The sequence below is a fragment of the Xiphophorus maculatus genome, chromosome 7, assembly GCF_002775205.1.
Source record: "Xiphophorus maculatus strain JP 163 A chromosome 7, X_maculatus-5.0-male, whole genome shotgun sequence".
Taxonomy (NCBI): Eukaryota; Metazoa; Chordata; class Actinopteri; order Cyprinodontiformes; family Poeciliidae; genus Xiphophorus; species Xiphophorus maculatus.
The window spans coordinates 26,963,791-26,989,536 of record NC_036449.1 but is presented as its reverse complement, the minus strand read 5'-3'; the positions used below and the strand labels follow the sequence as shown (position 1 = coordinate 26,989,536).

Genomic DNA, 25,746 nt, shown 5'->3' with positions numbered 1-25,746 from the left:
TCTTCGAAGTACTCTGCCAACCGGCCCACAACGTCCCGAGTAGAGGTCAGCAGCACACCATCCCCACTATAAACAGTGTTGGTGCTGCACCGCTTCCCCCCCCTGAGACGCCGGATGGTGGACCAGAATCGCCTCGAAGCCGTACGGAAGTCTTTCTCCATGGCCTCTCCAAACTCCTCCCACGCCCGAGTTTTTGCCTCAGCAACCGCCCGGGCCGCATGCTGCTTCGCCCGCCGGTACCCATCAGCTGCTTCCGGAGTCCCACAGGCCAAAAAGGCCCGATAGGACTCCTTCTTCAGCATCCCTCACCGAAGGTGTCCACCAGCGGGTTCGAGGGTTGCCGCCGCGACAGGCACCGACAACCTTGCGGCCACAGCTCCGATCGGCCGCCTCGACAATGGAGGCATGGAACATGGTCCACTCAGACTCCATGTCCCCCACCTCCCCTGGGACGTGTTCGAAGTTTTGCCGGAGATGGGAGTTAAAGCTCCGTCTCACAGGGGATTCCGCCAGACGTTCCCAGCAGACCCTCACAGCACGTTTGGGCGTGCCAGGTCTGACCGGCTTTCGCCCCCACCACCGGAGCCAACTCACCACCAGGTAGTGGTCAGTGGACAGCTCCGCACCTCTTTTCACCCGAGTGTCCAAGACATACGGCCGCAGATCCGATGAAACGATGACAAAGTCGATCATCGAACTGCGGCCTAGGGTGTCCTGGTGCCAAGTGCACATATGGACACCCTTATGCTTGAACATGGTGTTCGTTATGGACAATCCATGGCGAGCACAGAAGTCCAGCAACAGAACACCGCTCGAGTTCAGGTCGGGCGGGCCGTTCCTCCCAACCACGCCCCTCCAGGTCTCACTGTCATTGCCCACATGAGCGTTGAAGTCCCCCAGCAGAACAAGGGAGTCCCCAGGGGGAGCACTCTCCAGTACCCCCTCTAAGGACTCCAAAAAGGGTGGGTAATCTGAACTGTCGTTCGGCCCGTAAGCACAAACGACAGTCAGAACCCGTCCCCCCACCTGTAGGCGGAGGGATGCTACCCTCTCATTCACCGGGGTAAACCGGTGAATGAGGCGCCGAGATGGGGAGCAACAAGTATGCCCACTCCTGCCCGACGCCTCTCACCTTGGGCAACTCCAGAGTGGAAGTATGTCCAGCCCCTCTCAAGGAGACTGGTTCCAGAACCAGAGCCGTGCGTCGAGGTGAGACCGACTATTTCTAGCCGGAACCTCTCGACCTCACGCACTAGCTCCGGCTCCTTCCCCACCAGAGAGGTGACATTCCACGTCCCAAGAGCCAGTTTCTGCAACCGAGGATCGGACCGCCAGGGTCCCCTCCCTCTGCTGCCACCCATCCCACACTGCACCCGACCCCTTTGGCCCCTCCCACGGGTGGTGGGCCCATGGGAGGGGGGGCCCATGTTTCCTCTTCGGGCTGAGCCCGGCCGGGCTCCATGGGTAAAAGCCCGGCCACCAGACGCTCGCCATCGTGCCCCCCCTCCAGGCCTGGCTCCAGAGTGGGGCCCCGGTGACCCGCGTCCGGGCGAGGGAACACCAAGTCCAAAGTTTTCCTTCATCATTGGGGTCTTCGGGCTGCTCTTTGTCTGGTCCCTCACCTAGGACCTGTCTGCCTTGGGTGACCCTACCAGGGGCACGAAGCCCCAGACAGCATAGCTCCTAGGATCATTGGGACACTCAAACCCCTCCACCACGATAAGGTGGCAGCCCATGGAGGAGAACTTTTCCATTCTCATTCAAACATCTTAGTGTTTGTTTTTCTTCAGACAGATATAACAATCTTGATCCAGTAAAGTGAAACTGGAAGTACGTTTAAGCCAATTCTTAGTTTAACAACAGATCTTATCTTGCCTGTTGTGAACATTTTGTGAAGACAGAAAACAGACACCAACTACTGGAAGCACAGAACTCATGACTTGTTTTGCTGCTCTGCTCAACAAGTTTTTTTATGTATGTCAAAAACACAACATTAATATCTGAAACAGAAAGTCAGAGATTAGATGTGTCAACTTAACCGTCTCACTTATAATAATTAAATATTGATTCACTCTAGTTTCAAATCACAACTCAAAACACATTTGTTTACGACTGTTTACTTTATGTGATGCCTTTCAAAAAAACAAATTTTATTAAATTATTGTTGTGGCTTTTAATTGACTTTGGATATTTTGTACAGTGTACTTGGCGCCTGTAAATAAAATGTTATATTATTACTAATCATCCTGTTGTTTTAGCGTGACATTCTGATCTATTCAAAATAAAAAACTAATACAAAATATTAATAAAAGCAGAATCAGTAAATAAAGCCCCAAAACAACCCAAGATCTTGTCAATAAATGTACATACCACAAAGCTGAGATACAAATGTGGCTGAATATAATAACTCTTTAGATGTCCTTTGGCTTTTTACTTAAAAAAGTAAAAAAGAAAAAGCAGATGTAGCTGTATTGGTGTTGGGTATACAAGCTATTTACCTGGTATTGGAACAATGCAAAAATTCTGTTAAGAATCTTCTTTGAAGTTAAATTTAAATGTTTTTCAAAACTTGCCCTTTTACAGAATGTTTTTTTTTTAAAAGATAGTTTTATTATAAAATTTTTCATATGAAAAATGTAAATGACACTATAGTGCACTGTGCTAAATTGTTGAAAATCTCTAAGGAAAAAGAAAAATGACATTTTTGATAATGCCCACATGTATTTCTTTGATCTTTTTTGTAGCACCAGGGTTGGCCCAAGGTTGCATGGGACGTTAAACAAAGATGTTTGATCAAATTTGCATTATGTTAGGAACATCACCACCACTAACAATGTTTCAAGACTCACTTAGGGGAATCGATCAGAAGAGCCCAAACTGAGTTGGCTGAGTCTAGAATTAATCACAGAAGCTGAATATTGTTTACTGAGATGTATTTATGAAAAAATAAGCTCAAAACATTACAAACATGTTAAAACAACAATCAAACAATAAAGATTATTTGTTGACCTTTCACAAAGTTTAATTTTAAATGTATTTATATGTAAAACTTAAAATATTTACAATATTGTAATAAATCTGCACTGAAGCCATCAAATAATTTTTACTAGTTCTCAATAAATAATACATTTATGTATAGTGAGGTCTGTATCAAAATTCAAGTCGTTATGGGAGGCCTCTCATGGTTTGAGGACAGTGGCCTAGTTTAACTTGTGCTTTCGTTTGGGTCTGAGTCGCTCATCAGGTAATACTGGAAACTTCATGAAACTGTCTCCCTGAGATTGTTTCCTCATTCTTACATGACAAGTCATAGAGTTTCTAGAAACCTCACCCTTAAAAACAATGGAGACACGCAGTTCTGAATGTACCCTGACTTTGAAGGCATTCTAAAGATGTTTAGCGATAAGAACACTGAATCCTTGAAATTCTTCTTTTTGTCTTGTGACCTTTATCTTAACATTCAGTCAGCCTTATAGTGAATCTACAGCCACAGTGTGAACAGAGAAAAGAGAATAATTTCACCTCATGATTATGATGCCAAAAATAATAATTTGTTTATTGATGAAATGTTACACAACATATTTAATGAAGAGGTTTTGACAATTAGGATGTTTAACTTTTCCATTCTCATTCAAACATCTTAGTGTTTGTTTTTCTTCAGACAGATATAACAATCTTGATCCAGTAAAGTGAAACTGGAAGTACGTTTAAGCCATTTCTTAGTTTAACAACAGATTTTTTCTTGCCTCTTGTGAACATTTTGTGAAGACGGAAAACAGACACCAGCTACTGGAAGCACAGAACTCATGACTTGTTTTGCTGCTCAACAAGTTTTTTCATGTTTGAGCAGCAAACATGAAAGTCAGTTAGTAACTGACTTTCTGTTATGATAAAAACACAATGACGTTAATAACTGAAACAAAAAGTCAAAGTTTAGGTGTGTCCACTTAACCGTCTCACTTATAATAATTAAATATTGATTCACTCTAGTTTCAAATCACAACTCAAAACACATTTGTTTACGACTGTTTACTTTATGTGATGCCTTTCAAAAAAACAAATTTTATTAAATTATTGTTGTGGCTTTTAATTGACTTTGGATATTTTGTACAGTGTACTTGGCGCCTGTAAATAAAATGTTATATTATTACTAACCATCCTGTTGTTTTAGCGTGACATTCTGATCTATTCAAAATAAAAAACTAATACAAAATATTAATAAAAGCAGAATCAGTAAATAAAGCCCCAAAACAACCCAAGATCTTGTCAATAAATGTACATACCACAAAGCTGAGATACGAATGTGGCTGAATATAATAACTCTTTAGATGTCCTTTGGCTTTTTACTTAAAAAAGTAAAAAAGAAAAAGCAGATGTAGCTGTATTGGTGTTGGGTATACAAGCTATTTACCTGGTATTGGACCAATGCAAAAATTCTGTTAAGAATCTTCTTTGAAGTTAAATTTAAATGTTTTTCAAAACTTGCCCTTTTACAGAATGTTTTTTTTTTAAAAGATAGTTTTATTATAAAATTTTTCATATGAAAAATGTAAATGACACTATAGTGCACTGTGCTAAATTGTTGAAAATCTCTAAGGAAAAAGAAAAATGACATTTTTGATAATGCCCACATGTATTTCTTTGATCTTTTTAGTAGCACCAGGGTTGGCCCAAGGTTGCATGGGACGTTAAACAAAGATGTTTGATCAAATTTGCATTATGTTAGGAACATCACCACCACTAACAATGTTTCAAGACTGTTAAAACAACAATCAAACAATAAAGAGTATTTGTTGACCTTTCACAAAGTTTAATTTTAAATTTATTTATATGTAAAACTTAAAATATTTACAATATTGTAATAAATCTGGACTGAAGCCATCAAATAATTTTTACTAGTTCTCAATAAATAATACATTTATGTATAGTGAGGTCTGTATCAAAATTCAAGTCGTTATGGGAGGCCTCTCATGGTTTGAGGACAGTGGCCTAGTTTAACTTGTGCTTTCGTTTGGGTCTGAGTCGCTCATCAGGTAATACTGGAAACTTCATGAAACTGTCTCCCTGAGATTGTTTCCTCATTCTTACATGACAAGTTATAGACTTTCTAGAAACCTCACCCTTAAAAACAATGGAGACACGCAGTTCTGAATGTACCCTGACTTTGAAGGCATTCTAAAGATGTTTAGCGATAAGAACACTGAAACCTTGAAATTCTTCTTTTTGTCTTGTGACCTTTATCTTAACATTTCAAGGGGCCGTCACGTTCCAAAGCTCTGTAGAGTTCTACAGAGCTTTGGAACGTGACATCACTGCTCTAGGGATGAGTTTCATCTTCAGGGGCCATAAACATAACCGACAAAAACGACTGTCTCACAGATATTTTTGAATGTAAGTTAAAATGCCACCACAGTATTTAGTTGTTTTTTAATATAATTTTGAAATAGTTTCAGATACAATTTATTCTATTTTCTAAAAGAAAAAAATAAATAAACAAATTACATTTTGTTTGCAGTTAGGCATGTTAATCTGCCTACATTTATAATTCTTTCCTGAGGTGTAGACGGGCGAGGGAGTGGCGAAGTGGAACCTTTGCTTGGGGGGCATCGCTTCCAGGTTGGTTTTGGGATGGACTTCCGGTTTGCCCTAAACGCAATCTGGATGCTAAAGGCAGCGCTACCATCGTCATTGCTGACTCTTGTTTAGTTGTCCTCCAGATTGTATCATCACTGTTCCAGCAGTCCTGACACTCGGGACCTGTAATATATATATATATAAAGAGAGAATAATAAACACACAACTCAAAATTGACAAATAAACATTCCTGACATTTAAAAAATAAATAATTGACAAATACAATCATCCTTTTCAATAACAGTTATAAGCTTTCCATTCATGGAGTCAATCAGTTTGTTGATCTGTTGACGATCAACTTTTGGTGCAGCAACAACCACAGCCTGTGTACTGTTTTCCTTCACCGTAACTCTCCCGTTTAAGAAGGGCTCACGAGTTCTCAGTGGGTCTGGTGAGGAAGAGGGGCACGTCATTATTCTCAGGGGTGAAAGTAAGCCGTTACATTCCGGTACTGTGTACCGGTAAAGGATTGTGCACTGGTACACAGTACAGGGAAAATGGTTGAACTTTGAGTCAGATTAGATCTAAAACACGACTTAATCTGTTTATAATCAGCTTTTTTTCTCATTCCGAATTGTTTCTGAGCTGTATGTTCTGTGTGCTGGAGCCTCTGCCCCTCCAGTCGTCTCGTTCTCTCTGCCTACTTATTACAAAATGTTACACAGATGGTCTACAGACATGAAAAAATGTTGCTTGCACAGGGACGGGATGAACAATAAATCGCTTAGCATTTACTTCAAAATAAAAACTGGGAAAACACCGCGGGACAGTAAATTTTTAATTCAAGCAAAATCAAAACCTGATACAGAGCAAAAACAATTTGTTTTAGCTAATTTGTTCAAAAGAAAAGACAGGGATGCATAAGTTATTGTTGATGAAAATTTGCACTTAAATACAAGTAAAGTTACTAATATTCAGGGTTTTCCCCAGAAAACTTGCTAAGCCCGGTGGTTGGGGCACCAGGGCGGTCCATAAGCGGGTTTTGTATTAAAAGATGTTAAGGTGACTGGAAATGTAAAAATATTACTGTGTAAATTATATGTTACAGGAAAACATTGCCAGTGAAATGCTATTTCAACCCACAAATACAATTAAAATTAATATCAATTATTTGCACTTCTGTTTAATCCAAATGAAGTCAGCAGCTCCATCAGGCCCCCCATGGCTTCAGGAGCCCCATAAATGCTAATATTTTAACACAGATACATAAATATAACATTTGTTCATTCAGATTATCAATGTTGCAAAATTTGATTTAATAGTTTCACATTTAAATGTCATATTTTAAGGAGCTGGCAAGTTCACTTAAAAGTTTGAAGAAAAATTTTCATAGTTAGATTGTTTTGTTACCATAGCAACAACCTGATGCTGTGAGTTTAATCTTTGAATTTGAGCTCAAAGATTAAACTTTGGTAATTGTAGTAAACTACAATAACCACTAATTGCTTTTTAGGTTGGTCAATAAAACTGCTCTCCCTCTCCCAGATTTTACTAAATCTAATACAGAAGCTGTTAGAGTTGCTGATGTTTTTATCAACAAGAGGGGCAGTCATTTTCTGCTCAAGGCCTCATACAGCCTTGGGCCGGCCCTGCATGATGAGTTAAATCCGCCGCACTGTGCAGAGATGTGCAACAAATGGGAGATTTAATGTAATGCTGCTACTAATGTGGCTTTAATACTTCTTCCATTTCATGTCTGTAATTTTTTAATAAGGGTACACTGGGGAAAACCCTGCGTATTTATATATACATGTAACCCATGTTATTTTAGCGAATATGAATTATAGCCTGTAATACACTATATTGCCAATAGGTGGCAGTAAATAGCTTCAAAGTAGTTTAAAGCTACAGTGATATGCTACAGGATATGAGCTAGAACAAGAAGAAAAAAAAACGTTTTGTGGTCACTTTACTGACAAAACTCGGTTTTCTTTTCTATATTTTTCACAGGAAGAACACGCAAACTCCGTGCAGAAAGACCCTGGGCCGGGAATCGAACCCAGGACCTTCTTGCTGCAAGGCAACAGTGCTGAAATGAGAACATGTTGGTCTCATATCATTTTTATTGAAAGAAATTTACATATTTATAAATTAAAAAACAAAACAAAATAAGTGTATTTTTAATAGGACATTAATTTGATCCTTTATGTAAACAACATAAAGGACAAATTAGATAAATTGTAATTACATCGATAAATGTAAATTTAGCTAATTACTTTCCACCCCGTATGCAGAATATTTTTCCACTTTGTGAAGTTGTTCTATTTCTGCATTATCCATACAGCTAGCCTGTAGTACAGTAAAATATTTATGTTTTTTGTTTTGGTTTGCACAATGAACCACTGATGATTTTTGAACCAGCAAGAATTTAATACTATTTTCACCCCTGATTATTCTTTTATCTTTAAGGCCTTTATTAGCCACATAGTGGCCACATAGTGGATAACTATGATACATGCCATAGAGCATTGTCCTGCATGAAATGTATGGTCTACATGAAGAAAGTGCCTTTTAAAAACTGGCAGTAGGTTTGGGAGTTGATTTTGTCCATCTTCAACCTGAAAAGGTCCAACTAGCTCATCTTTAATAATACCAGCCCATGACAGCCTATTAATAATGGGCTTTTATTTTTATGTTTTTTTTTCTATTCCTAAAACAAATATCAAAGGTGATTTCCCCAGAGGTTAGCAGTAGCAGGTGTGTGAACTCCCTGGTGCAACAATCTGAGAGCATCCAGCCAGCTTTATCCCAAAAACCAAAAGAATAACAAAAACTAAAAAGGAAATCAAGCCTTTGCCAAAACAACAGTGATCCCCTCTGGTTGATCAGTCCCAAGGTCAAGGTTCCTTTTCTAAAAGTCTCACAACATTACATTCTTCAACTTTTAGATGTCTCTCTGTTTCTGCCCACTTGACTCCAGTATTGCAGCTCTGTAGAGCTTGACTGCATGTTGTTGAGACAGTTTTATAATTTACTATAGGATAAGGGACACATCTAAAAGTTGCAAGATTCTGGCCTTCAAGGAATGCAGTTTGAGACTGCTGATCTAAACAAACTCAGCTCCAGTAACTCCACACACACACACACACACACACCCACACACACACACACACACACACACACACACACACACACACTATGTATCACGCTCGTCTACTTCCTGGATCCCTGTTATGTCACGAACTTAATACTATTGTCACAAACAATGTTCATTCAATAGCCAAAATAATTAATGAACATGAAGTCAAGTATTTTATTTTGCACATTTAAGCATCTTTATGGACAAATTTCTTTTTTTAGTCAGAGAATAGTTTGATTAGATCAACATTACATAATATCTGCCCACAGCAATCAGCAACACAGCACATAATATTACATCGGGATAAGAACACGTACGAGCAGCTTTTCATTGGTTAATCACAAGAATAAATGTTACAAAAAAATTATTAAATGAAAAGTTGAAAATAAAAAGTAACTTCTGAAGAATTTAAAGATACCAGTTTATTTGTTATTTTTCTTTATCAGCTTTGATAACAGAATTAAAACAAACATTTTCATTCAGGTGACATCTCACAGCTGAAAACATTGGACAGTGTCATAAGTACAGACATGGATAAATCAACAGGTCCTCTCATAGCGGCAAGAAATATTATTTAAAAACCTTGCTTTAATAGATTCAGGATATTGCTAAGTTATTCCTGGAGGATCCTCATAAAATTGAAGATCCGTTGCATAAGCAGTCCAATAAATATGTACTCAATTTCACCTGGTCTACCCTGATTTCTGTCATGCACTATTTCTTGGTACATATCATTTGTGTAGTAATTTCCTCCATTGGCTGCCACCATGTCATCAATCTTCTTGAACAGCTCTCTGACCTGGTCTCTGTCTGGGTTGTTGTTGTCAAACACATGGAACCTGCTTCCACAGCTTTGGATGATGCCTCGAAGATCACGGTGCCCCTGGTAGACATAGTCCTGGATGCTTGTGCCTCCAAGGTCATCGCCTCGAGTGAATAACACAATCATGAACTGGTTGGCCCTCTCACCAAACAGCTCCTGCAGACCTCTTACGGCATTTTTCTCCTCATTGGTGAAGCGACCAACTTGCATCACCAGGAGGAAGACATGAGGACCAGGACATGAAACCTCAACGCATCTCACAATTTCTCTTTTAAGCATTTCTGGAGCTCTGTCAGTATCAATGATACCAGGCGTGTCAACCACAGTGACTTCTCTGCCTTCCAAATTTTTAAAGGATTTTGCACAAAACTCTGTCACTGATGTAGACGAAGGTCTAGACTGGAATGTTTTCTCTCCCAGTATAGTGTTTCCAACAGCACTTTTACCCACACCAGTTTTTCCAATCATCACAATTCTTAAAGCAGAACCTGCAACACAGTAGACGACATAAGTTTAAAGTTTATCGGAGGAAAAAGGGTCAGTTTGGATGTTTAGATGTGGAGTGTGTCAATAATATCAATAATAACAAAAGGTTCACGCTCACCCGGTCTGGCCATTTTTCCTTTATTGGAGACACCACACAAGCCACAGACAAATGTTTAAATTGTATTGTGAGAGCAGTTTTATTTATACCTTAAACTGTGACCCGCCCCTAATGGTGTGAGCTGTATAAGAGGCAGAGCCCAAGTCAGCTTGCAGTTTCCACAGAGCCTGTCTGCTGATTGTGCTGCACTTCACCAGAGAACAATGTCTGACAGTAAGTTCTTCAGGATTCTGAGCTGCTTGTAACATTTGATTACTTACTTATTTAATTTCCCTTTGGGTTAGATAAAGTAGTTTAGAATGTGAATTCATTTGGTAGACTTTTATATTTTATGTGCTGTTGCTGAACAGACTTTTATGTTAATTGTTTTCACAGATAAGAGTTCAGTTGTGATCTTGGGAAAAGGAACGTCTCTAAAGGAAGCTGTGATAACTAATTTCCTGGAGAAAGATCTGGATTCACTGACTAACAGAAAAATCAATGCTATCACAGTTTATGAAACCAAGGAACTTGAGTTCATATGTACGCCGGATTTTGAAACATCCCATTCAGAAATAAAGGCACTATTTTCTGATAAACAATTTTATGACATGCATTTGGTGGTGGTAGAAAGAGGATTATCACCAGAAGATACCTGGGCTCTGATTGAAGAGCTGAGCAAGACGACTGGAGTAGAAACAGAAAACTTGTTTGTCGTACTTCCACGACAGCATCAACAGGTACCTGAATCTCATTACCCGTTCAAGTTCTACACCTTCGACCAGTTGCAGTCAAAACTGAGTGAGCTCGAAAAGAAATCAACAGCTTCAAGGTAAAGGTGAAACATGGATACAGTTATACAGTTTGATAAGAAATAAAACATAGCAGAATTAATTCTGATGTTGTAGTGTTAATTTGATGTTATTTCAATAAAAATAACTTCATGTAACATTAACTAATATGACTCTTCTCTTATGCTGTAGTTCTTTGCCGACAGTTGAAGGAAGCAAAGGTAAGCTGCAACATGCCATAACAATTTAATCATCACTAGATTCTATTTATTAAGGGAAGAAGAGGAAATCCGAACCACTGTGGTCCTATTTGACCAGGTCATTACCTCCCTGGGTTAATCAGGAAACGTTATTAACCAGATTAGGAAGCAAACTTTAAATTTACCACTAACACTGGCCTGATTCCTGTCAGACCTGTAGAATCAGGAAGCTAAAAGACCTCAAAAAGTAACACATCATGCACTCATCTAAAGAAATGAGAAACAAACTATTTATGGACTATAAGCCGCCCCCCACACACACACACACTTTGAACCATGTGGCTTATAGCCCGGTGCAGCTTATATATATGTACATTTCCAGTATTTTTAAAAAACTTTGTAGATGCAGCTTATAGTAAGGTGAGCTCTATAGTCCAGAGAATATGGTGCAATCTTTGTTTAGAAAGAAATGCAAAATTGTGATCATCAAGCTCCAACCTCTGTAGGGCTTAAAATACTAAATTGTGACCTGGTCAAAATCTGGACTTACTTTTGACTCAAACACTGTGGTATGATCTTAAACAGGCTGTTCATGCTGGCAAACCCTTTACTGGACTTTGATGATACTTGACATGTGAGCAGTGAGAAACTTTGGATTACTCCCTTTTTATGTATTTATGCAGGAAGACACCCCGACACTAAGGTGAACCTGGTTCTGCTGGGAATGACCGGAACGGGGAAGAGTGCATGTGGAAACACAATCATTGGAAAGAAAGTCTTCGAATCCAAAATCAGTTCCATTCCAGTCACCAAAGAGTGTCAGAAGGAAGAAGCTCAGATAAATTTTCTCAATGTAAGAGTTATTGACACCCCTGATATGTTTGACGATGAGATGGAAAAATCAGCTAAAGGCAAACATGTAAAAAAGTGCAACGAACTCTGTGAGTCAGATCCTTGTGTGTTTGTACTTGTGATGCATGTCAGCAGATTTACAGATGGTGAGAGAGATATCCTGAAAAAATTAGAGAAGATGTTTGGGGAAAATGTTAGTAAGCAAACTGTGATCCTGTTCACTCGTGGAAATGACCTGTGGCAGGCTGAGATCAGCTTCAGGGATTTTCTTCATGACTGTCAGGATAAACTGAAAGAAATAGTTGCAAAATGTGACAACAGGTGTGTTCTGTTTGAGAACAGCAAGTCTGATCCAGATCAGGTCGACAAACTCATGAACCAGGTCGATCTGGTTCTTAAAAACAAGAAATTATCTCAAAGTCAATGATAAAATATTGCAAGTTGATTTCTTTGTGCAAAGTTGATTTCAATCAGGAACATCGTTCAGTGCTTTATTCATTTATCAAATTATGATCATCTAATTTTAATGCAGTTCACCTGTTTTATTTTCCTTTTTTATGTGTAGTGAAGTGTGAATACTTTGTTGTGATTTCTTATGTTAATAAACCAAACTGATTTCCTTCTCTTTCTTTGCAAAAGTGTGACCAAAGAGTCTTCAGTCATAAGTTAATGCTCTAAGGAGGAGCAATAGCAGCCGTTGAAGTGAGGAGTTTATGGAGCTAAAACAGTCTCATCATTCACAAATCCATAGCTTAAGGTTGTTTTCACACTGGATAGTCCAGTAGACTCGGTTCGATTGGGGACTAAAATTGTAACATTTCTTTCATTTTCATAACTGTAGTTGGCATTCACACTGTGCTCCTCCCCCCAAATGCCTGTTGTGGAGGTGCACCAAGAACTACTGAGGGAATCGACAAAAACCTCTGAAGAAGACCAGCGCAACTTCCTTCTTCACAAAAAGTAGCGGTGTCAGATTTTAGGAGAAGGACCTCACTGCAGCAAACAGAAAGGGGGGGATGGACCACATGTCAGTCTCACACCCTATTTGGAAATGGGACCATTCTTAAGAAAATTACAAAGCAATAAAGACTTTGGGGTAAAATTTTAAAAGTGTTTCAACTTTGCTGATTTGCAACCCGACGGGAGCATTTTCATTTTCATTGTCGACACGATCTGACCGTGACGTGACATTAATTCCTTCAGCAACACATCATCGCTGATGAAAGGTGGCAAATTAGACAGGATGATCTTTTTATCATTACAGGGAAAACAGTAGTTTGCATTTTTCTCAAAACAAATCCCCTCTCAACGACGCTGTTCACCTTGTCAATCGAGAGAGAGAAAGAGAGACAGAGAGAGAGAGAGAGAGAGAGAGAGAGAGAGAGAGAGAGAGAGAGAGAGAGAGAGAGAGAGGTAGTACTACTTGCAATATCATTGTTGTCACCTGCATGGCTACATTAGACAGTAATAGCCTTATAAGACAAGTTAAGGTTGTTTAATTAAAAAAACGCTTACAATTTGCGCGGAGTGAAGAAAGAACCGCAAGAGGAAGGTTCCAACAGGGCAGGTGATAATCTGCGCTCAATCCAGTTTCCACTGCGGAAATGTCAGTCAAACCAGTCCTCCCTGAAATGTACGTGGCATGCATAGTTCGCTTTTAAACCAGCATAAAATATGCTGCAAGCAGCAGACTTTAGTAAATAGTGACTACTAAAGTCAAAGTCTTTCAGTTCAGCCTTTACATCTGTTCTGCTTCAAAACGATTTACCCTGAACAGCAGTGTTCAGAGTAAATTTGAACACCGTTCGGCTGAACGGTGTTCAGATTTACTCTGTTAATCTATAATCTGTTCATCTTTAGGTGCAAAACCTCTCCATACTGAAGAGTTTTTCGTTTTAATCATCTCGTCCTATTACATCGTTCTCATTAAAAATAAAGAAACAAACAATAAACGTTATGATTCTGTCGGTTAGTTTCCCCCCTGTTAAATCAGAACTTTTCTGTTATTTTTAGGGGTTTGCAACAGACACAAAATGTGAATTGTAATTTGTCATCCAAAAGGCTGGCAACAATCCTGGCTAACACTGATCTAAGGAACCTTTTCTCAAGCGCAAAGAAAGAAATATAAGAAAAAAACTAAATTAATTGATGTATGGATCAATTTTAACTTTATTGAAGCAAACAGTATCGTCACTAAATCATAACACCAGGGAAGTTAATAGAAAGTAAGCACAGCTAATAGTTGTAGCCTGTTGTGGAGCATTGACTGCAACTTCCGGAGAAAAGACTGTTTGGAAATGTAGTTAGTCCCAGGAGTGGTGAAATTGTGATGTGATGCATTTCAGTGACAGACTTTTTTCATAAGTTCAGAATTTTCTTAACTATAATCTTCATTTTATAAATCAAGTAAAGGATAAAGACATTCTGGATATGTTAGCTAAAGAGTGAATTTGCTGAACATTTGAATGAGGAAAACAAAAACAAAAATATATTATTTGCCTCAAATATTTGTAGTGGATTTTCTAAGGCTCATTTTCACTTAAAAACTCAACTTTTTCAATAATAATCATCACTGTTATGTAATTTAAAAGGTTTTCTATAACGGATGTTATTTTTAAAATGATTTTTGTCTATGTGTAATTCATCTTTGTTCTGCATTTGTTGCGAACTTCCGAGAATAAACTACTTTTGGTTTGATAAGCGACGCTAGAGGTGTTTTTGGTGTTATACGTTTTGGACGCTAGATGGCGCCTTGCTAGAGTTTACTACACGTGTAGATGGCGCTAAAGCAGTAGCAGGTTGAACCTTTAACGACTTTTATAAGACTTCAGGTGCAGCACGTGGATTGATTCCAATTCGACCCACCATAGACCAGTTACGTTCATCACAGCTACGTCATGTTTAATAACAAAAAGCAGAGAAAAGGCATCCATTACTCTGTTTTGACATGTTCCTGAAGTTTGTCTAATAATATAAAACAATTTGACCAATCAGTAAACAAGGCTTCATATGTTTTTAATTTTAGTAGACTAAGACATTATTACTTTTACTAACTCTAAGTAAATATTTGAAATCAGAACACATAAATAAGAATTTTCAGAACCCACTTACAAATTTTCTGGTGACTGAGTCAAAAGAAGAAAAATAACTAAGAGAAAATGACATGACAGTATCCAACTTTATTAATGTAGTTAATTGAATTTCAGTATTTACAGGAAACTGACTGAGGTCAGGCATCATAGAGAAAGTGATTAATTCAATTAATTACTGGCTAGAAATTGTAAATGGTTACTGAAAAGAAAATGCAAAGAAGATTAGTGATAAGATTTTTTAAAATGTGAAATATTGTCATTTCTACACTTGGGATGTTTACAGACCATCAGTAAATGTGATACATACGCTGCCAGGCAAAATAAAAGCAAAGATATTCATCACCTCAAGTGTCATGTAAAAGTCCCATTTATGTTGAAAACTGTAGGTGAAGAAGTTGTAGAGGAATTCATGGTATTTTGGACTGAAGGTGAAGTGTGATTTGAAAGTTTATTGAATAAAAGCTAAAAACAGGAGAAGTTACACTGCTTTGTCAAATGGTGTTCTAAAAATGAAGGCAGTAAGAGGTTCATTATAAATATTACTTCTGGCTTGGGCCTGTAACTTAATTAACACAATACCTATGTGCTTGAGCTGGGCTGGATTTTTTTTAGGCCTGATCTAAAGCCTAATGAAGCACAATTTGAAAATGTTTGTTGAACAGTCTTTTTTTGCAGGAGCTTTTTTTATTTCGACTCTGAGAAGACTGCTCTATTTAAAGTTATACTGTAGAAGAGACTCACCTGGTAGCAAATAGTCTTTGAAATGAAATACAATTTCAGCACAAATAGCAAGAACAGCCATCACAACAACAGCAATTCCTAAAAATGTTAAATATATTCCTATGAAATAAAAAAAAGAAATATTAAGTTATTAAAGTGGGTTTTGATGTGAACCCACATCAAAAGCATATTGATGTGGATTCAGTTTCTTACAGTCATAACATTGAACACTCAGCATGCCAGAGATTAGCATTAATACTGTCATAAAAAGGGACTTGCCTGGTATAAAATCAATAAACCAGCCCACAGAAACAGCAGGACCCAGCAGAACCAGGAAAACCCGCACAATCAGGAGAATTCTGGTCCAAAATGAAATTTCTGTGAAAAAAAGTTAAATATTAAACATGTATACCCAGTACAGACCTAACATATTTTCTGCAGAAAGCTTAATAGTCAGAATAATTACTTTTACATAGAGAAATTTCTCTCCCTCTCCTCTCTCACTATGGACCTTTAACTTCAGTGAACAAACCTACACTTACACATCACTCTCTCTTTCTCTTCACAGAGAAGCAGTAGTCCTGAGCCCAGGAATCTCCATAGACAGTTTCATGATTAATTGTTTTTATAAATAAACTTTTAAAAATCTTACTGTTCTCTGTGGAGCTTTGTGCAAAAGACATCTAAACAAAACCACAATAGTTTCACTTTAGTTTCATCAGACTAGAGGACATGTCTCCAGATGTGGTCATTGTCGCTATGTGCATTTTCAAACATCAGTCTGGTGTATGTTTTGTTTCTTTTGGAGTAATGGCTTCCTCCTTCAGACCATGTCAGTACAGGACATGTGTGACTGCGGATAACCAGCTTGAGTAGCATCTTCATAGAGTCTTTGTTTTATGTTTCTTGATGTATGAGGTTAAAGAAGAGTCAGTGAGTTGAATTTATGAATTCCATTTATTAATACCAAAATACAGCTGGTCCATTTCACATGCTACCTTTAGGAGCTAGCAGGAGTAAATGGCATCAAAGAACAGTTTGAAATCCTATTTGTTAGCCTCTATCTAAGCTCCGCCCTGAGGAGGACGTTCCCTAGTGTGTCATATCCTATAATCTTAGCTTTGAGGGTGTTTCCTAACATGTCATTTCCTTTAGCTATAGCTTTGCAGCTAGCTAAAAGAGATGGAAGAAAAACACCAAATTATTTATTCTTAACAGTATAATGGTTGGATATTCACATCACATGTCAATACTTGTGTAAACTTCAAGCTTATGGAAATTGTTCCCTAAGATGAACCAGACGTCTAAAGCTCTACAATTATCTTCCTCATATCTTGGTTGATTTCTTTTGACTTTTGTCAAACAAGAAAGAAGTGTTTTAAAGGTGTGGATATAAATACATTTACTGTAAATAATTCAAATGTGTCTGACAATAATCATTCTGTATACAAATTTCTGAATTTGAAGAAAGCTATTAAAAAAATCTCAATATGTTCCTGCTAAGTTTAGCAAGTAGAAATAATTGTGGTAATTCTAAGTAACCAACAACAAGAGACATTTAGTCTGATTTAAAGTCAATGAGAAAATAAATGTCTTTAGCTTTTTTACGTAAACTTATGGTTTCAACTGTACCTTTCTTTTCCATGAATTGATCATATAATTTATGGAGTAAGATTTTGTTTTGAAACAATAATGCCATTGTCTTGACTGATCACATGTTTAATTTTAGTTAATTGCTCAACAATTAACTCATCTCAAGGTACCAACTTAAGTGATCTATAAAACATGATTAGTGGGAATTTCCTGGCTTTAAAGAGAATAGCCTTGATTTTTTCTAAGTACAATCTGCCTGCAACTGGAAACAAAGTCCGTTACCCACAATGATACCTGAATATGATTAGTAACCTGATCCACTTTCCAGTCTTCTGTAACATTTGACAGAAAAAAAGACTTTGTCACTTTAATTATTTTTGAATTGATAGTGAAACACAATATAAAAAGTAAAAATTGTGTGAATACTTTTGCTAAGCACTATGTTCTGTTCGCTTGTAGAAACCCAGTTCACAACAAGAATTGGATAAGTGGGTGTTTTTATGGAATACTGTGCTACTTTTATAATGAATTTGTACAATCTAAATTAATGTGGTTTCACTTCCTGATCATAGAAACTCTGAAAACTTTACATAATAATTTTGAATTAGACCATAGCAACTCTGAAGCTTCCTTCACTTTTCTGAAAGAGCTCAAGGTCCACTACAGCAACTGGTCATAATCTAAGGAAAACTCAAAACCACAACATTTTAACATTAGCATTTATACTGCTGAAAACAAACTTACTTGATATGTATCGTTGTCGAAAATGGAACAAATTGCTCACATTGATAGTGAGAAACAACAGCAGAAACAGGACACCTAACGCCAAAGTTGGAATTTCTATGGAAAATAATATAAACAAGTTAGGATCTTAGAAATGCATGTCCAATACAGAATTGTTATGTTTTTTGAAAATAGAAGAAAACATATTTCTTAATTTTCTTTATTCTTTATGCATATCATTTTTCTAAAAAAATTAAAACACAGTTGCCTTTTAACATTTTGAAAATCTATAGTATTAATATTGTTAATATTAGTAAATAAAACAGTTTTTTCAGGGTTCCGGTTTCTGTTTGTCTGCTTTATGAAATACTTTAAAATCACTTTCAAATGTCAAAAAATAAAATATGTAGTTTGACTTTATGCAATTAGAACCCCACTCTTTGTTCAAATACTTGCATTTTCATAATGTATGTGTCTAATTGAAGTGGCTTTTATGAAGCTGAGTTACTAAATGAGATTACATGATGTGTGAACAATGCAGGGTTCTTGATCTCGAATCCATAGCGACTCTGAAGCTTCATTTGATTTTTTATGGCTCCAAAAGTGAAATGGTTACAATTGCTCAAAGGCAAATTCACAAAACCTCCACATGTTAGAGATTTGCAATGAAAATGTTGGAAAAGATACTTACTTGACTCAAATTTATGTTGGAAATAGAATAAAAGGGCCCCGGAAACAAGAACAAGAACCAGCAAAGCCAGTAGGACCAAGAGGATTCTGGCCCGAGTAGAAATTTCTTTGGAAAACATAGAAACCAGTTAGATCTTAGAAATGCTTGCAATGTACAGGCTTCTTTTTTTTAACAGATTACTGCTGTAGATTGAACAATTTTCTTTGCATATGTCAGTCTTTGATCATTGTGAAAATATTAACGTTCTAATATCAATGTGTGAAAACTGTTCTGTGTTTTTGTAATTATTCTTCATGAAGTACCTAAAAACGACTGTTAAATGGCCAAAAGCAAGTATACTGGAAGTTATATAGTTAAAACATCATATTTTGCACAAATAGTAGCATTTTAAGAACTCAAACTTGTTTGTTCAAAAATACATCCAGTCTTAAGGGAATCCTGGGTTTATGGAATACTACAGACTTTACATTTCCATGACAAACTTAGACATTATCTGTACCCCCATTCAGTCACGGCAGTATATGTTATTGTTCATGTAATATAATTTCCCTATGTTCAAAATTTAAAACTCAGCTTATCTAAAACTTTAAAACTTTATGTTAGGAAATGAAACTCTTTAATGTAAAATGAAGACTTCTCTGAGTCACGTTTCTGTATCAGCTCAATTTTCCCAAAGTAAGCTCACAAAACTTCAGCATGTAAACATTAGCATTGAAATGGTTGTAAAAGGACTTACCTGACATTAAATATTGTCGGAATTTAAAAAAAAGGCTCACAAAAATGGTAAGAACCAGCAAAACCAGCAGAACCAGCAGAACTCTAACCCAAGTTGGAATTGCTATGGAAAAGAAAAAGATACGTTAGATCTTAGAAAACATAGCCAGAACTGAAGTTCTTATTTTCTGGAAAGTTTAATAGTATCTCTAGCTTTAATTGCATAATTAACTTAACATATCTCAGTTACCTTTAGAATTGTTTTGAACATTGGTAAAATCTTTACCAATGCAAAATCTTTACATTTTAATTAACATTTACAATAATTAATGATTAATTAATCATTAGTTAATTAATGAATAATTAATTGTTGATTACTGCCATTAATTAACAACATTAATTAAGAATATTAATCTTATTAATTTTCTTAATGACAATGAGAACATTAAGATTTTCTTAATGCCAGTTTGTGAATTGTGAAAGCATTTTGGGATTAAAATACCTCCTTCAGGAGCCATAAATGTTGAAAGATTTATACCTTTCCCACAATTCTATCAACAACAATTGTGCAAACACAACTACTCTAAATACACAGACATCCATGCATCCACTCACTCAAATCCCCACACAAATTGTTAAAGGTCATCCAAACACAAGTTCCAATTTCATAAATGTAGTTGATTCATCTGATTTAATAAAGTCGATCAAGCAATCAACCTTGATACCATCTTGAGGTGCGCTTTTTGAAACAAAACTGCTGACCTTTGACATCCAGCTGAACTTCTGACAGCTTAATTTCTTCTTCTTCATTAATGATGGTGCAGGTGTAATTCCCACTATCGGAGACTGGGGGTTCATTAAGAGTGAGGCTGAAGTCACCAGAGGCCAGAGCATCGGCTCTCATTGATGTTCGTCCATTGAAAATCTGATTTTGTCCACGTAGGTCGTCTCCTTCTCGTCTTTGATGGACAGTGTTGGGATTAAGATCATAGCGGCTCCATTTCACTGTAACAATCTCTTCCAATACTTGATGGTACTGACAGGGAAGCACAACAAATTGGGCCCACTGAACCTCCACCTTTACGGTCAAAGCATCCTTAGAGGCTGGGAGCAAAACTAAACAAAAGACACATTTATATTCAATTATAATAAATAACTTGAATATACACACACACACACATATATATGTGTGTGTGTGTATGTATACACACAGGTGACTACTGACTACTGACCTTTGACATGGAGCTGCACGTCTGATAGCTTTTTTTCTCCTTCATCATCAGTGATACTGCAGATATAGATCCCGCTGTCAGAAAGTTGGGGTTTTTTCAAAGTGAGGCTGAAGTCGCCAGAATCTAGAGAATGAGGCGTTATTGATGTTCGTCCTTTGAAAAGTTGATTTTGTGAATGTAGGTCGTCTCCTTCTCGCTGTTGATGTACAGTATTGGGATTGAGATCATAGCGGCTCCATTTCACTGTGAGAATCTCTTCTAATACTTGGCTGTACTGGCAGGGCAGAACGACAGACTGTTCTCCCTTATAAACCTCCACTTTTACAGTCAAAGACTCCCGAGATGCTGGAAGGGTATAAAAACAAAAGGCGTGTTTTAAACCAGTGTGTTGAAATAGATTTAAATCTATTGAAATAGATTTAAATAGATTTATGTTGCTAATGTTGTAACATTAGCAACATATAATATTGCTAATGTTGCCAGTGCTGATCTGAAGCATCTTGCTCTTGTTCAGCTTGGATGTAAAAAAAACAGGTTAAAAGAAAAGTCAAAAGTAAAAATTTAAAATCCCACTGTCCTCAAATCTGAAGCAATCCAGTTATGAGGGCAGACAATACAAGAGAAACTATAAAAACTGAGTATATTAAATAACTAACTGGCAGAGCTATCAGATGAGGACGGGAGAAAGCAGGAAAAGTTCTCTCCCAGTGGTTGAAATGTACTTTGTGTAGCAAACGCATGCATTATTTGTAACACAAGGTATGTTTCATAAAATAATGAATTGCAGGAGGACACACATTGGCGAAACTAAAAAAATTTACACTTACAAAACATACACAAACTAAAGTAAAGGGATGAACATGATGTTAACAGGAGCATCTGACCAAGAGCTGCCTGACTGGGAGATATTTCTTTATGCAGGAGAGTTGATTGCTGAACAATTAGCAGGACTGATTAGAAATCAGGTGCCACTGTGCCAAAAAGGTGTCAATAACACCAACAGACATTACAGTTTGCAGAGGTTTGAGTTTTACTGTGAAATTAAAAGTTGGACTTCAGACTAAATTCAGAAGGTTCCAGTAATTATTAATGGAAGGAAACAAAACAAAAGGTTTTTAGCCTTGATTTAAAGAAAGGAAGGTTGTTTCAGATTAAAGAAAGATAAAAAGTGAATAATACTTCTTCCCATTTTGTTCTGATTCTGGGATCCACATGGTGTTAAGTTTCTGCAAGAGCATAATGCAAGAAGGATGCTGTATGTCTGCACAATGCGGTGACTATCAAAATACTCTTTTACATATGTTTATTCTGAGAATGACATTATTCACGATATACTGCAATGAATTGACACCGATTTGCCTTATTGAAAGCAAGGTTGTACATAGTTAAGAATTACAGAGCATTTAAATGTACCTTGTAATTACTTTATCGCCTGCTAAAAGTGGGGGAGGGATGAAAATAATTTTAAGAAGTCTAAGCTTAGAAAGAAGAAGATCTTACCATAAAGAAGGAACAGAAACACAACAAACAGCTCCATTTTCCTACATGTTCAAACACCAAGACCTTGAAATCATTGACAGTGTTTCACAGAGTGAACTAAAACCTAATCAAAATTTCCCTCTGTTAGTGATCAAAGGTCAACTCAATAAAATATCCTTTGTCCAATCAGTATAAGTATAGAAACAATTTCACTTAACCCTTTCACCTGAAAATACAATAAATTATACTTGAAAATGTTTAATAAAACAAAGTAAAAGAGAACAAATTACTGTAGCTATGAAAAAAGATGAGAATCAAACAGCCAGATTTACACTACAAGAGGCTAGAAATCCCAACAATAAAAGGACAAGTGGTCTCACAATCTTTTAGTTCTCAACTTCCAAACTGAATCTTTCTTCCTCCATTGCTTTCTCATATTATCTGCCTTCATCTGCTTCTACTTGAGCAAGAGGGCATAATTTAATAGGTTTCATAATCAAATCCACGCTTTGTTTATAGTATGTGTGCATTGTCATGAATGGTCAAGTTTGACAGCATTTACATATAAATACTATACCCATACATTTATCAATAAAGCTAGGATTTATTAAAAATGCAGTCTGACTGTAATTTTTCTGTAGGTGCAGCATGATGTTTGTAGATTGACTACAGCGAACCCTCCAGTGCCGCTCGACACTCGGTGGGTTCCAGTAACCAGTGGAAACAATCCAGAGGTCCACCAAGGATTCGTCATGCCTCCTGATAAGTTTCTCTATGCCTCCTGACAGAAGTTCATTGGTTCTCCCAGTCGTCCATCTAAAGCACAGGTGTCAAACTCAAGGACCAGGGGCCAAATATGGCCCGCCGCAGCTTTTTATGTGGCCCTCTAGACTCTAAATTACATCAATAAGTCCTTCCAGTTTTTCACAAATCTGCAAAATTCACACAAAATCAACACATTTTCAAACTTTTTCCAATTTTACTGCAAATTTTCTCAAATTTGGTCAAAATCATTGAATCTGTAACTGATACGACAGGTGATAAGGAATAACATTTAATATCATACGTTACCACAAATATTGTAAAAATTTCTTACAAACATTTCTAAATGTTCACCACAAAATCTGTCATTTTGATTGCAAAAAAACCTAAACTGATCACAAAATCCCAGAGGAACAGCTATTTATTGATATTTTTGCAGTTTAATTGGTTTTATCAATATATTCTGGCACAACCGGCCCTTTAAGAACATTTCGATTTTTGATATGGCCCAAAATGAAAAGGAGTTTGATGCCCCTGATCTAAAGTCTGTTTTTTGTTTTTTTCTGACTCCCACCAAGGGCCCCTTTGCCCTCTAAACTCTTCAGGGTAGCAGCCATTAGGGAGGGGTCCTTTGGAAAACAGTTAAAGACGAGTTTGGGAGTCATACAGGGAGTGAAAGGATTTTTAATTATGGAAAAGAGAAAAAACTACGGCAAATACACCTTGTGCATTTATCCTTATTTTAATTACTCTAAAATACCTGTGTCTCTACACTGTAATCCTTAAAAATCGAAGTTGGATTCCTTGTTTGTGCACACAACCTGGGCAAATAAAGCTATTCTGATTCTGGTTCAGAAAAGGAGAGAGATGAATGTTATGTATCGCAGGAGACAAACACAGAACAGCAAAAATCAAGGAGTCTAAACTATTTTTTTTCCTATTTAGTTTAAAGAACTGAAATAAGTTATAATACATAATAATACTAAAACTAAACTTCAACTAAATGAACTGAAGAGATGAATCTTAAGTTTGATTTTAGTATGACTAAACTCTCAGCTGCTCTCAGGTTGTCAGGAAGGAGGCAAAAGAAGAACACGTCAACCTTTGTCTTGATTTTATATTCTGATTTGGAAAGTTGGACTTCAGCATGTAATTCAGTGAAGACGCTGGAACAAATCTTCAGGGTGTGGCTTTATCTCTTGGCAACTGGAAATAAGTCAAAACAGGACAAGTTCTTGCTTCATTCTGACACAAACAGTGATCCAAACAGATTTTTCACACAGTTCAGTCACATTCCAGATCTGCTTGTTGTTACTTTCCACTGAACTTCAGTCTAGTGTGGAAAATATGTCTTAACTGGTCTTGTTTCATCCCCGTTCCTCAGTCTGTATAGAAGCCAAAATGTTATCTGATCTTCCTCTACCCTTAAAATGTCCTTTTAATGATTAACATCCTTCCTGGTTGCACTCAGTCGTCTTTTAAAGTGGCTTACAAAGAGTAGTTGTAATTTTTCACTCTCAGACGAACTTACTAAACACACTTGCTTTTTATCAGATGTACCAACCATGTGGATTTGACCCAGACATTTTCCCTAACCCTAAACAAGACGGTCCACTCTATTAGGACCGGGGTTTTGGTTCCCATTAAGCCCTTTGGACTTCATGAAGTTGGTAAATATGCCAGAAATGGTCCTAGAAGAATAGCGAAAGATACATATATTAATGTTTCTTTCTCAGGTTCAAAATACTGTGGTAGTTGCCAAACCGTTAAATCAACTCAACAGCTTCTCACTGAAACCAAATCTAATCCTAATAAAGATTAGATGTGATAGGACAATTAGCATTTTTTAAATTTAAGTAAATAGGAAAACTATTGTTAACAGGATGACACTTTTCCTATAATATACAAGCTCCACACATACCCACAGACTAGTTCATTTAGATATTGTTACTCATTTAGAAGTATTTTTACAGATACTCCAAAACAAAATCAGTTCTGATTTACAGTTAATTAACTTGATAAATGTGGCCTGTTTCCTATATTTAAAGACTTTTACTGTAGAATAACTGCAGGATTGATGTAATGATGGTGGCTGATAATAAACCAAGTTCTTATCAAGAACCAAATGTCTATTACTGAACATAGAAAGTACATCAGTAAATACAGCAAAAGGTTTCATTAATGTTTACCATCTTGACAAGCTGGTTGAATGGTCCATTTCCTTTTTGACAGTGTCCTCTAGTGGTGAAAGATGGTATCTAAGATTACAGAACAATAGTTGATTTTGCTTTTAGCTCCTGGGAAACATCTTTCTGAACAGATATTAATAAAAGTGAAAGCGGGCATAAACTAATGGGAAAATTATTTATGTAATTTTTTGGTGCAATTTATTCTTCAATAGATAAAACTATTACCACATGTAATTCAACACTATTTATAAAAACAAACAATTTAGTCCTTGTGGCTAAATCTGGCATAACATTTGTATGGCTGTTCATTAAAATGCACTGTCTGCAAGAAAAGCAAGAAAAAATGTCTGCAATGAAAACTGATGAACAGTTTATATTCTGGATACATAATTCATCACTTAAACACAGAGACCATCTTTCAATGTTCAGTCTCAGCTAATTGGAGACCCCTGATCTAATTCATAAAGGTTGGGCAACTTCGTGTAAAATGATTTTACTAAAAGATAATTTTTTTTGTTCGAATGACAAATAAAACCTCTAGTTTAAAAGTAGTTTAGGCTGAAGTTTTGACTAAGAGGTTTCTGAATAA

The 25,746-nt window shown here is 36.9% G+C and overlaps 3 protein-coding genes across 4 annotated transcripts; 1 reads left to right on the top strand and 2 right to left on the bottom strand.

Moving 5' to 3' along the window:
• Positions 1-8,873: 8,873 nt before the first annotated feature.
• On the bottom strand, positions 8,874-10,240 carry LOC102217811 (GTPase IMAP family member 7-like). The gene is made up of 2 exons (XM_005814091.2): positions 10,141-10,240; positions 8,874-10,024 (listed from the first exon to the last, which is right to left on the bottom strand). The coding sequence occupies exons 1-2, from the start codon at positions 10,151-10,153 to the stop codon at positions 9,327-9,329; spliced, it is 711 nt and encodes a 236-aa protein (XP_005814148.1). The 5' UTR covers positions 10,154-10,240; the 3' UTR covers positions 8,874-9,326.
• Positions 10,241-10,257: 17 nt separating this feature from the next.
• Positions 10,258-12,594, top strand: LOC102218324 (GTPase IMAP family member 7-like). Its single transcript, XM_005814093.2, has 4 exons — positions 10,258-10,353; positions 10,516-10,951; positions 11,103-11,131; positions 11,794-12,594. Exons 1-4 carry the CDS (start codon positions 10,344-10,346, stop codon positions 12,387-12,389), a joined length of 1,071 nt encoding a protein of 356 aa, XP_005814150.2. The 5' UTR covers positions 10,258-10,343; the 3' UTR covers positions 12,390-12,594.
• Positions 12,595-12,696: 102 nt separating this feature from the next.
• LOC111609294 lies at positions 12,697-22,307 on the bottom strand. 2 transcript variants are annotated; one of them, XM_023336675.1, is made up of 7 exons: positions 22,228-22,307; positions 20,728-21,072; positions 20,258-20,611; positions 19,518-19,619; positions 18,782-18,886; positions 18,112-18,207; positions 12,697-16,152 (listed from the first exon to the last, which is right to left on the bottom strand). In XM_023336675.1, the coding sequence occupies exons 1-7, from the start codon at positions 22,262-22,264 to the stop codon at positions 15,926-15,928; spliced, it is 1,266 nt and encodes a 421-aa protein (XP_023192443.1). In that variant the 5' UTR covers positions 22,265-22,307; the 3' UTR covers positions 12,697-15,925. The 2 variants fall into 2 exon arrangements, with proteins under 2 accessions (XP_023192443.1, XP_023192444.1); XM_023336676.1 differs by lacking the exon at positions 18,782-18,886.
• Positions 22,308-25,746: the final 3,439 nt, after the last annotated feature.

Excerpts from the sequence above, each read along its gene's own strand:
- LOC102218324 (XM_005814093.2), top strand. Across the intron at positions 10,952-11,102 it reads AAGAAATCAACAGCTTCAAG|TTCTTTGCCGACAGTTGAAG; the intron begins GTAAAGGTGAAA and ends CTTATGCTGTAG. Across the intron at positions 11,132-11,793 it reads GACAGTTGAAGGAAGCAAAG|GAAGACACCCCGACACTAAG; the intron begins GTAAGCTGCAAC and ends GTATTTATGCAG.
- LOC111609294 (XM_023336675.1), bottom strand. The coding sequence starts at position 22,264 with ATGGAGCTGTTTGTTGTGTTTCTGTTCCTTCTTTATG. Across the intron at positions 19,620-20,257 it reads AGTTCAGCTGGATGTCAAAG|CAATTCCAACTTGGGTTAGA; the intron begins GTCAGCAGTTTT and ends TCTTTTCCATAG. Across the intron at positions 18,887-19,517 it reads CCGACAATATTTAATGTCAG|AAATTTCTACTCGGGCCAGA; the intron begins GTAAGTCCTTTT and ends TGTTTTCCAAAG.